At 32.4% G+C, this 13,135-nt stretch overlaps 2 protein-coding genes across 2 annotated transcripts; both read left to right on the top strand.

Moving 5' to 3' along the window:
- Positions 1 to 3,791: 3,791 nt before the first annotated feature.
- On the top strand, positions 3,792 to 5,138 carry CCOAOMT1 (S-adenosyl-L-methionine-dependent methyltransferases superfamily protein). Its single transcript, XM_048121047.2, has 5 exons — positions 3,792 to 3,947; positions 4,053 to 4,132; positions 4,222 to 4,366; positions 4,452 to 4,583; positions 4,678 to 5,138. Exons 1-5 carry the CDS (start codon positions 3,855 to 3,857, stop codon positions 4,969 to 4,971), a joined length of 744 nt encoding a protein of 247 aa, XP_047977004.2. The 5' UTR covers positions 3,792 to 3,854; the 3' UTR covers positions 4,972 to 5,138.
- A 4,406-nt stretch (positions 5,139 to 9,544) lies between these two features.
- Positions 9,545 to 10,239, top strand: LOC125218519 (small ribosomal subunit protein uS9). The gene has a single exon (XM_048120203.2). It carries the CDS (start codon positions 9,617 to 9,619, stop codon positions 10,055 to 10,057), a length of 441 nt encoding a protein of 146 aa, XP_047976160.1. The 5' UTR covers positions 9,545 to 9,616; the 3' UTR covers positions 10,058 to 10,239.
- The last annotated feature ends 2,896 nt before the right edge of the window (positions 10,240 to 13,135 follow it).

Raw genomic sequence — 13,135 nt, 5'->3', positions numbered from 1 at the left:
CAGGATGCAAAAATTCAAAAGATAAAGTATATGACCAAAATCATTAAATGGATATATGTTCAAGACCAGTTTTATTCTTTATTTTTTAATCCAATGGATGAGATTTTGTCTTATTTATGTATTAAGGGCGTAGTCTCAATGCAACACAGTCCTATGCTAATATATCCTTTTACTTGGCGCATGTTTGATAGATTGAACATCTCTTTTTCAGCTACTGGATCTCAAGCAACTTCTGGTACTATTGCAGTGCTCGGTGGAATATCTCCCTGTGTCTCCCTAGTCAGGAGCTTGCCTCATGTCATGGCTTGGCATTCCTCTTAGTAAGGTTGAAAAACAAATTTGGATTTCCTTGTTCTATGTTATTTCTTGATTAATATGGAATATCAAGAATAAGATCATTTTCCAAAAGTTCAAGCCTAACTGGGATTTTGAGAAAAAATTATTTTTTGGCGCCTTGGATCTTGGATGAGAGGATGGTGCTCGGAGTTTCCATTTTCACCGGGACATGTTATGGAAAACTTTGAGGATATCAAAAGGTGGGAAAGGGGAACGAGCCCACGTAGAAGATGACTTGTTGGGGAAGTGCTTGTTTCTTCTCCCGTTTGGTGCCTGCTGTGATTTCGAGCGGTCCCTGAACACTAGCTGCTTTGGTGTTACCTGTTAGTGTTTGGCTTTTTATCCTCTGGCCTTGTCTCTTGTTGTCTTTTCTTCTTGCCAGCTCTTTGGGTGTTGTCATGTCGTTTTTGTTTATGTTTGTGCTTCTCTTGTTGTAGTTGTTGGATTGTTTCTTTCTTGTACTCCCTCTCACCACTTTTGTGGTTTGAGATTTTGGTTTATCAAAAAAAATGGTAGATAACTTATCTGGGGATGAAATTCTATGAACAAAAATGATATTTTTATTCAAAAAATTTCATCTCTATATGAATTATCACGTGCCAAATGCACTTTTACAATTATATCTTTATAACGTTCCACGCCAAATATCTCAAATTTGGGTCTACTTTAATATAATCTTTATTTTTAAAAAAAAAGAGTAAAACGACCAAAAATCTATAATTCAGAATGAATGTAAAAAATAATTTATATAATTTGCATGCCATACACAATGTATCACTTTATGTAGTGATATTTATTTCTTAAATGAGTGTCCCATTAGCATCTTTGAGCTATGCTGCCTGTATATTGAAGAGATGGTGAATCAGAACCGACAAATCACTTCCTTTTCTTGCAAATTGTTTATCTGGACAATGAATTTGTGCTATCTGTCTTTATGATAACTATAAGCTATCGATTTAAATTGGAAAATTCAAAATTCTCTTATTTGTTGCATCGTTTGTATGCTGTAATATATAGAAACGGATGCAATGGCTGTCTCCTCATTTATATGCATGTATGGATGGTCATTTCATTTTTTGTCCAAGACTTTGCTTATTAAATAGAAATGTGGTGTATTTTCATCAACATTTGTTTGGATTATGGTAGAGGAAAGATTCTACAAAATTAGACATGTCTGTTTTGCTTTTATTGAATCTGCACAAGTATTTTGTGACATGGTTGTTAGAAATTGATTGTTGGCATGTTGAACTGGGCAAACTTATATACTTTGACTCTCATATTTTGTTTTTTGTTTTTTGTTTTTTCATTTTTTTCTTCTTTTAGATGGGCTAAATTTGATAGGAGTATTTTATAAGAGTAAATGGCAGTTGGTGTACTAATTAAAAATTATTGTTGTTTTTATTTGATAAAACCAATAAATAGAGATAGTCGTTGTGTCAAATCAATTTCCATTGAATTTACAAAGTTGACTTTGTCGATGGTCTATTATGGAGATACAAAACCGTGTGAGTGAGAAAACATGAATATATATCTATTTCGGAATTATAATAGTATTACCAACCTTTGGGTCTGATTAGTAATAAAGCCAACTAGTACTAGTATATATACTTTGTATATGCTATAAGTCATAAATGTAAATAAACATGTACATATTGAGTCTAAACACTAAACAAGGGTGGGTAACATGTAAAAGTGACGATAGTTTAACAAATTTTGTGTATATAATTAGCATCTCCCATTTTCAGTTAATAAAACCAAAGAGATAGATAAAAAAAAGTTTAAGCTTATAGTATAATACTCCCTACATTCCATAAGAATATGCACTCTTTCTATTTAGTCTGATCCACAAGAATATACATTTTCTAATTTTAGATATTTTTTCTAATGAGGTGGGACTCATTCCCTACCAACAATGATTTAATTATTTTTTCTCTCTATCTCTTTTCTACTTTATCAATTTTACATTAAAACTTGCGTCGAATCCAAAGTGTATGTTTTTTTAGGACGGATCGAGGATAATACATAAATGAATGAATGAATAGTCTATCATTATGGGAAAGTCGTCCATGGAGTTGGTGGATGATGATGACCAATCGGATTTTATTCAATATTTATCGACCTTATAATGGACTTAAAAGAATAATACTCCCCATGAATAATGATAAAGCCGGCCAATAAGGATTAATTTCAACTACTTTTTACTATTTTTATATTTTAATTAAAATGTTAGTGAATCACTTAAAAAGCTATATAGGTTGTAGAAATAGCTCAACTGTTTTATTCTCTATTCACCTTTCAAAAACTTGTTCAAATTATTAATTGAAATCGCATCGGTAGACATATTTATATTTATTGTTTTATACTTATGTTTTCAATTATTTATAAGACTGGAATATGTCAACTTTATAAAATAGACAAAGTGTCATGACTATATACAGAGGTAACAAAACCACCTAAAATGGTGTAGCTATCCATCTTTAATCCTTACATACATAGCACTGCATAAAGAATAATGAGGAGTATTAAATTAGCTAACTCTAATTTTCTTTTAAAATTCCCTAGTAATGGTTGCCTAGGGTAACATACATTGCATTTATATGCCAAAGAACGGTTAGGTGTCACAGTTTTTGGTTATCGTTTGGTGGGTGTTGTTATTTTTTATAATCCATCATTTGTGTATTTTTAATTCTGTCTTCTTGTTGTGTGTATTAGTTATGGATTTTGCGTTTTTATTGTTCCAGTCCATTTGTTCGGCGTAACATATCATGGATATGTGCTATCGATGAGCGGTTAGGAGCTGATATGATTTGTATTACACTTCGACGAGGTCAACTATTAACGTCTGAGAAAGAGGATTCATTGACGAAATGATACCACAACAATTGTGTCAGAGTCTCGTTTAGTCTCATCGTCTCACTCTAGAATGATGTTGTCTATCGTTCTGATAAATTGACTAGATTAAATTCGCTTTTAAATTAACTACTTTTAAACATCATCTTTTCAAATCAGCAGTTCCAATAAATAAATAAAAAACATCATTTTTCACAAAACTAAATCAACTATACTTTGTAATATAAAAAAAGAAAAAAATTACAATGAATATATAGTTGAACCAAAACTGACTAAATCTCAAAACTCAAGCAGTCAAGTTGCATACATTTCAAAGCAACCACCACACCAAACCACCACCCAAAATTGAAAGACAATTTACAAACTCACTCAAAAAAATCCCCACCGCTCATCTCGCCACGTGTAGCCCCACCTAATGCACCACAAGCACTAGATTAGAAAAGCTGCCGTCAGCGTGACGCCATCCCCAATGGACCCCACCCAACAACTGCAGTTGGGCCCCACAAACCCACTCTTTTTCCATCGCTCACCAACCCCGGACCCGGCCCACCCACCCCACCTCAAACAACCCAAACCGGACCGGATTACTCACTATAAATCATCCTCCATTTCCCACCTTCAAAATCAGCAACACCTTTCCCACAACAACAAGAGAGAAAAAGAGAAAGATGGCTCAAACCGCTGTTGCAACAGAAAACCAAGCCAGCCGCCATCAGGAGGTTGGCCACAAGAGCCTTTTGCAAAGCGATGACCTTTACCAGGTACGAAAATATTCTCTCCATCCCAAGTTAATCGATTACTATTTCTTTTTCCTTTTTTTAAATGAACTATTTTCTTTTATTTGACAAAAATAATTGGTTTTGCAGTATATTCTTGAAACAAGTGTGTATCCAAGAGAGCCGGAGCCCATGAAAGAGCTCAGAGAAATCACTGCCAATCATCCATGGTTAGTTAACTACAAGATTATCACTAATCCTTTTATTTAAGTTTTAGATGATACAGTAGTAGTATTTAAAATGTTGTGAATTGATATAGGAATATAATGACCACATCTGCGGATGAGGGGCAGTTCTTGAACATGCTTTTGAAGCTGATCAATGCCAAAAACACCATGGAGATTGGAGTCTACACCGGCTACTCTCTCCTAGCTACTGCCCTCGCCCTTCCCGACGACGGCAAGGTACATGGTTAGCAACCAATAGGTCAAATGTTCGAGTCTCATTTATATTAAGTTTTTTATTCATAAGTGAAATTTTCGGGTGCAGATACTGGCAATGGACATCAACAAGGAGAATTACGAATTGGGCCTCCCAGTAATTGAGAAAGCTGGAGTTGCACACAAAATTGAATTCAAAGAAGGCCCTGCTTTGCCTGTTCTTGATCAAATGGTTGCAGAGGTAAGAATTCTTGATTTACACTGCGTGACAAACCTAACCACAACCAAACTTATTATATTTATGGTACTAATTTAGAGAATGTTGAAATGGACAGGGGAAGTATCATGGTACATATGATTTCATATTTGTGGATGCTGACAAGGACAACTACCTAAACTACCACAAGAGGCTGATTGACTTGGTCAAAGTAGGGGGTGTGATCGGCTACGACAACACCCTGTGGAACGGGTCCGTGGTGGCGCCACCGGATGCGCCTCTGAGAAAGTACGTTAGGTACTACCGGGACTTCGTGCTGGAGCTCAACAAGGCGCTCGCGGCTGATCCGAGGATCGAGATATGCCAACTGCCTGTGGGCGATGGGATTACCCTGTGCCGCCGTCTCAGCTGATCGCTGTTCTGCTTTTTTCACTGTGTTTTGCTTTTAACTAAACTAAAAAGTTGGATTTGTTGTGGATCATGAACAAATCTAATTTTGTTATTATATGATGTCCCTCGAAATATGTAATGTTGATTGATATTTTTTTAATGCAAGATGGATGATGCTTATCTGTATTAGTATTTCGTTGTTGCGTACGTGTTAATTGTTAAATGTATAAAGACAAAAATATGGCACTAATATGAAAACATGTGGACGGTTAAAGCTCTTTGAACAAATGCACTTTATATATCTATTGATTTAAGTAAGTTTAATATGCAGTGTAATTATGTACTAGTCACCAACATGTCATTAGTGCAATGTGACAAAAAAACAACCCAATTAACTTACCATTATTTTATCTAGATACATTACACTGAAACCTATATCTCGGATGGGCAGTGATTTAGAGATATAATATCTCATGCCATATTACCCTTATATTTTTTTTCCCTAATCATATTTATTATTTTGACTAATATGCCCTAATATTAATTTTATACGCTTCTTTGGAAAGAGATGTCAAATTAAGGCTATTCCATGATTTTAGTTGTTTGTTTTGTGATGTAATAGTCTTTAGATTTAGCTGGTTTGTTTGTGGATTATACAATATTATGTAAATTTAATAGTTATTCCATAATTTTCGTATCATTTCTATTTTTTCCTTATAAATTTATTTGTATTATCCAAAAATTTGTACATGCTTTCGCCTTAAGTTCTAAATTTTTAAAAATATATTAATAAATTAAAATTTTAGAAAGTGAAGAATTAAAATAAAAATTTATACTATTAAAATTATAATTGTAAATTCAATTATTAATAATATACCTTATTATCAGATTTTAATTTGTTGTATGTTAATTGTGAATTGAGCTAAGAACTATATTTAAATAAAAAGAAAAAATGTGAACTATATAAATTCAAATATTAAATAGGTGAATTAAGAATATGTGATTATTTTTTTATCAAGGTTCGACTGTAACTTTCTAAAATTTAAGAACTTAAAGAAATAAAAAATTTGAAACGTAAAGAACGAAAATTAAAATCATGGAATTTTTAAAATCAAAATTTGTAAACTCAGTTAGTTTGACAGTATACGATAATGACCTAAAAGGCTAAAATGATACTACAAGATAAAAACATGAAAATGATAATCATGTTATAATATGATTAAAACTTTATCACGATTTGAATTTAAATAATAAAATTAAAATATACTCATATTGCAAATAATAAATATAATAGTAGAGTTCTTTTTTGCAACTTTCTTCCAAAACTTATAAAATATTATTTCAACTTTATACGTAATATTTTAAATATTAAGAATTTAAACAAATTAGTATGTTGAAAGTAAAGCCAAAATCAAAATTAAGAAATATTTAAAATTAAAATGATAAACTCAATTAATATTAATATATCATATATTGTATCAAATTTTAATTTGTTGAATGTTATAGCAAACTAAGATAATAACTCTAACATTTTAGAAAGAAAAAGAAAAGATCTTATCTATATAGTTTTAAAATATTATATTGATGAGTGAAAATACGTGATTAATTTTTTTATTGGGATTCAACTTAACGTTATACAAATGAAAAATTTGAAGAAATTAATATTTTTAAAGTAAATAATTAAAATAAAAAACCTAAACATAATTAGTATTGATATATCTTATAGTATCGAATTATAATTTATTGCATGTTATTGTCAAGTAAGCTAAGAACACTAATATTTACTTTATAAGGAAGCAAATAAATGATTAAATAAATAACTTAAGAATATGCAAATATTTTTTTTATCGTATGTAACATTAACAAAACTATGAATTTACATAAAATAATATTTAAAAAAATAAAAAAAATAAAGCTGTGAAATCTTAAAATTAAAATCATAAACTTAGATAGTATTAATATACATTATATTTATATATCAAATTTTATTTATTGCATGTTACAGTGAATTGGGCTAAAGACTCTAATATTATAAAAATAAAAAGAAAAATGTATTAAGTATATAGCTTTAAAATAATAAATAGAATGAGAAAAAAAACATGTGATTATTTTTTTTAATTGAAGTTCGATGTAATCTTACAAAAATTAAGAATTTGAAGAAATTAATATTTTGGATAGTAAAGAATTAAAACCAAAATGATGAAAATATTAAAATAAATTAAGCCGTAAACACAATTAGTAATAATATATCATATACTATAAAATTTTAATTTTTTAAAATATTAAATAGTTGAAATAAGAATACGTGATTATTATTTTGATCGATGTTTAATTGTAATGTTAAAAAAAAGAATTTAAAATTAATATTTTAAAAAACAAATAATTAAAATTAAAATAATAAATTTCTTAAAATCAAAGCCGTAGAGTCAATCAGTATTAATATAGTACTCCCTCCGTCCCCGATTAGGAGTCACAGTTTGACCGGGTACGGGTTTTAAGAAATATAAAGAAAAGTTAGTTGAAAAAGTTAGTGGAATGTGGGACCCACTTTTTTATATTGGTTTTATAATAAAATGTGAGTGAAGTGAGTTAGTGGAATGTGAGGCCTACTGCCATTTATGGTAAAATTGAAGTGTGACTCTTAATTAGAGACGGATCGAAATGGAAAAATGTAACTCTTAATCGGGGACGGAGGGAATACTTATCTTATATCAAATTTAATTTGTTGCACGTTCAAGTGAATTGAGATAGGAATTCTAAAATTTAAAACAAAAATGAAAATATTTACCATATATTTTGAAGAATTGAAATACTAAATAGATGAGCAAAAACCTATGATTATTGTTTTAATTGAGCTTCAACATAATGAAATTTATATTTTGGAAATTAAATAATTAATAAAATTATGAAACTATTATTATACCTATCATATATCAATTTTTTATTGTTGCATAGTATAATAAATTATACTAAGAATTTTAATATCTTAGAAAAGGGAAAGATTTTACTCTTGGAGGGATAGAATATAGGCAGAGTTTGATTAATTTATTTATCTGTCTTGACTTTGGCATATTCATATCTTCCATATATATTTTTCCTAATCAAGCTTTCCTTATCCAATATCATATTTAATACTTGCATATGCAAACAATCGATACATATATGAGGAAGGGGCAACAAGGTCAAGGTGTATATACTTTGTATAAATTTAATCAACAATAAAATATAATTTGAAATTACTATTATGGCAATCTCATTATGTCTCCAAAATATTTTTCTTTCTCAAATAATCCTTCCACATTGCCCCTTGTCGTGTTATTCCAACCCAATTACCCAAAAGTCTTGATGAGAGACCGCCGGAAGGAAATGAATTTTGCAAATCAAATTCAGTGCATAAATAATTGTTATGAGTTGACTTGGCTCAAATTATAAGGAAATGTAATAAGAATAATTAAGAAAATGTAATAAGAATAATTAAGAAATAGATATTGACACCTAATACTATGAACTTTAAAAAAGTTTAGTTTTTTCCACGAACTTTGAAATTGACAAATAATTATTTTTATCAGTGAAAAAATTCCAGCTATATTAATAGATTGAAGAACAAATTTGGAGAGTGCTTCTAAAAAAACTATTCTTAATGATTGAAAATCTTGAAACTCTCGAAGTTGTTGTCGAGAAATTTCAAAAAAAAAATCCGTATTATGATATTATTTGCCGGAATTTTTTTATCAGTGAGAAATAACAAACTCGGGATAAAATTCTTGATATTATTTGTCAATTTCAAAGTTCGTGGGAAAAAATCCAATTTTTTTAAAGTTCCATGATATTGGTGCGCCAATATCACTCAAAAAATTGTTGGAATGTGAATATAATAAGTGAAATAAGTTACTTCCTCCATCCCATTATAGGAGTCACTCTTATTGTGGACACGAGTTTTAAGAAATGTAAAGATTAATGGGTTAGAAAACTTAGTGGAATATGAGACACACTTTTATAATAAAATGTGAATGAATTGAGTTAGTGGAACGTGGGACCTACTTATCATTTTTAAAAAAGAGAAGTGTAACTCTTATTGTGGGAGGGACAAAAAATGACAAAGTGTTGGGACGGAAAGAGTATTTAATAAGAAGTCCAGTTGGAGCCATTCGGTTTGCCCAATTAGGCCACGACTATCTCATGATGCCTCTAATATGCTGTTCGCTTGCCGAGACACAAATAATCTCGGCCCATAAGGCCCGCTTCAAGCTCGTTGCAGTAGTGACATATTAGTCGCGTTACATACCATGCAATTATTTCTATCTCACGCCTCTCTCTTCTCTGTCTCACTTCCCCTCCCATCCTTCGCTCCACTTCCATCCCTCGTAACTTTCACCCCTCTCAATTAGTTGATTTTCTGCAATTTTGTTGGAGAGATTGGTTGATGTAGGTTTTTTGGATACACCTTATCCTATATTGTATCTCACTACTAATTAATTTACTCAACCGAACATCATCCTTATTACTCCATTAAAAGGGGCACACTATCGGGCCCAATTACCAAAACGGCCCAGCCCAAATATTTAACCTAATTTCCTCTCTTTCCCCAAAATTCTTCTTCGTCTACTTCTGTCTCATCTCTTTCCGCCATTAGGGTTTTAGCGGCAGCCGAACAGAGTAACAGAGGCATGGCTACTCCAACCGCAACTGAGTCCGTGCAGTGCTTCGGCAGGAAGAAGACCGCAGTAGCGGTCACCCACTGCAAGCGCGGCCGCGGTCTGATCAAAATCAATGGTAAGCCGATCGAGCTAGTGGAGCCGGAGATCCTCCGATACAAGGCGTTTGAGCCGATCCTCCTCCTCGGCCGCCACCGCTTCGCCGGAGTGGACATGCGCATCCGCGTCAAAGGCGGCGGTCACACCTCGCAGATCTACGCAATCCGGCAGTCCATTGCCAAGGCGCTCGTGGCGTTCTACCAGAAGTACGTGGATGAGCAGTCGAAGAAGGAGATCAAGGACATCCTTGGCCGATACGACAGGACGCTGCTCGTCGCCGATCCCAGGCGCTGCGAGCCTAAGAAGTTTGGTGGCCGTGGTGCCCGCGCCAGGTTCCAGAAATCGTACCGTTAAAATGCTGCTTCTGATTGTTGCCTTTTTTTTTGAATACTTTCTACAGAATTTTGAGACCTGTTAGTGAATATTGCTTGAATTTTCGCTATAAATTGGAGAATTATTGCATTTCAAATTTTCAACATATGTTTTGTTTTGCTATATTGTTATTGGCACTTCAAATATTTACTTGCCTTGACTAATTGTGTTGTGTGCCTTTGTTCGATATCTTATATTTCCCTTTCTTCCAAAGTTCCACTTGTTCATTGCATTGCACTGTTGTTGTTGTTGTTGTATGAGTATTGTAAGTTAGACTGAAATCAGTATAATGTTATTGAACTTGAGTTTTCTGTTTGATGAATTTTATTGCATATAACTACTGATTCCTTGACTGTAGTTGATTTATACATGAGCCTACATGAGCCTACATGAGCTTATAAACTCACAATGCTCTCTCCTTGACTTGTAACCTCATTAGCCAAACACTTGACAGCATATAACACTTGAAAATTTTCCTAGGCTGTCTAAAAATAAGCGGAGCCGAAAACCCTGTTATACACCAAAAGCGTAGCTGAAGACCCTCGTATATGTTTCGTTTTAGGTACTTTTGGTGGTTTATCTACGGCTTGGCTCTCTAGAATCTGAATTTGCTTTCCCAGATTGATTGTTTAACTGTTTAATGTGCTCTTAGTGATGATGAGAGCTATTATTGTTACCACAGCTCATATCATCTTTATAGTCATGATGAATTTACAATTTTCTTTAATGTGAAATTGTGAGTATAATGAGGGGTGGCATCTGGTCCTTTGTTTTATGGCAAGTTGGCAATAGACATGGCTTAATCTCAACTTCCCTGCCATTTGTCTATATATATAATCTATATGCTGTGAAGATCTTCATCCCCTCACTCTTACAGTTTCTCAGATTTATCTTCACATTGGAGGATTTGAAGTTTACATATTTGTTCCTACTTCACTTCTCTATGGATTTGATTTGAAGCAGAAATTTAAAGTGGGGTTGGTGCAAGGGTTTAGCTATTATACTTTTTAATTTGTTAAGTAGGGAAATGTTCATATGGTCCAGCATGAGTCGATGAATCATTCCACATAGACATAGTATCAACGAAGGTGCAGCTAGTGAACTGCTGTTCGATAAGTGTCTCTTAGTTGATAAGGCCTAATGTGTACCTTAGCGGGTAAAGCCTCTTTAGCTCAGGACTTGAAGTCATCAGATTAATGAAGAATCATTACTTAATAATGTGTCCTAGTTAAAAATAAATAAATACAGTACGTGTTTACTGGTCTATATATGTACTGGCAATTAATTGAGATCGGTTAATTCTAATAATGTGGAGCTAAACAAAAATAATCCACGAGGCCAATTCAGTATCGTGAAATTGTGATTTTATTGTATTTATTCTATACTACTATACATCTAATATGGTGGAGTACTAGTACAAGTCTACAACAGAAATATATCCTGTATGCTTTTGTGAGGTTTGTCCAGCATCGAGAAATGATTATTTTGGTGTACTCCCTCTGCCAAAAAAAAATAATAGAGATAAGAGAAAAAGCAGGTAAAATAAGATAGATACTTAAAAAAATAGGTAAATTATGTGAGTGGGGAGAAGAAGTGGATAAAACATGAGAGAGAATCATTCTATTTTTAGAAATGGGTTTATTTTTTTGCACATTTCAAAATGGCAAAATATTACTCCTACTATTTTTCGTGGACAAATGGGGTATTTTATTTCAAATATCAAGAAACTGGGAGTAGTAGTAAGTAGAAAAATCCTACTCTATTTGTCCGTGATTAAGAGTTTCATTTTTCTATTTTGGTCATTCCGCCAATAATAGTCCCAATTCATTATTAATGGTAAGTAGCTTTCACATTCTAGTTACTTTTTTCAAGTAGTACATTCTATTATAAAACCAATAGTACTAGTATATAAAAGTGAGATCCACATTTTACTATTTTTTGTACTTACTTTTCTTTATATTACTCCCTCCGTTCCATAGTAATGAGAGCGTTTCTTTTCGGCACGGAGATTAAGAAAAATTGTGTCAGGTGAGCTAAGTAAAAGGAGAATAAAGTGGAAAATGAAAAAAAGTAGAGAGATGAAGAGAGAAAAAAGTAAGAAAGAGTAAAGTAGGTGTGGAAATATGTATTGACTTTTACTAAAAAAGGAAATGACTCTATTACTATGGAACGTACCAAAATGACAAAATAACTCTTGTAGCAGAGTTATTTTGTCATTTTGGTACGTTCCATAGTACTCCCTCCGTTTCTCCATAGTTGAGTCATTTTTCCATTTCGGGAAGTTTCTTCATAGTTGAGTCATTTCCATATATGGTAATTTTTTTCTCTTTCTTACTTTACTCTCTCTTACTTTATTCTCTCTACTTTATTCTCTCTACTTTATTTACTTTACTTTATTCTCTCTACCTTTTCCTCTCTCTTACTTTTTTATCTATTTATTTAACACACCCAACATTCATTTCTAAAACTCCGTACCGAAAAGTTCCGCCTCAACTATGAAGAAACGGAAGGAGTACATTTTTTAAAAAACAGTACCAATAAAAAAATAATTCTATTACTATGGAACGGAACGAAGGGAGTATTTTTTAAAAAATAGTACCAATAAAAAAATGAGACATTTATTGAAGGAGGAGAGAGTATTTGCTTTAATGTGAATAGGACATAAAGAAGCCGTCCGACATGGGTGGGTACTGTTGTTAAGGCAACATACATTAGACTGCATCAGATATTTGGTGGTGGTGGTTATCTCATAAAGTTGTAAGTTGTAACTAGCTAGTTGCTGCCCAACCATAACAACATGTGATGCTAATTTATTACCGCATGTTCTTACACACATATATCTTCAAATTTCCACGTGAAAATATGGTAACCTAACTATTTAGTGCCGGAGTCGGTCACTTACTATATTTGGATTTTCATTTTCACTTCCAATTAACATGTACAATTTTTGTGTCCATATTTATCTATAGACACGACATGTATAAACACGAAGTGTAAATGTATTGCTAAAATTCATCTTGGATTGAAAATGGTCCTTGCGTGTGTTGCAAAGTGTAAATG

Source organism: Salvia hispanica, chromosome 1 (assembly GCF_029641045.1).
Source record: "Salvia hispanica isolate PSC_SH4W2 chromosome 1, Shi_PSC_v1, whole genome shotgun sequence".
NCBI classification, from domain to species: Eukaryota; Viridiplantae; Streptophyta; class Magnoliopsida; order Lamiales; family Lamiaceae; genus Salvia; species Salvia hispanica.
Note: the sequence above shows the minus strand (reverse complement) of the source record. Positions and strands in the feature narration are given on the sequence as shown.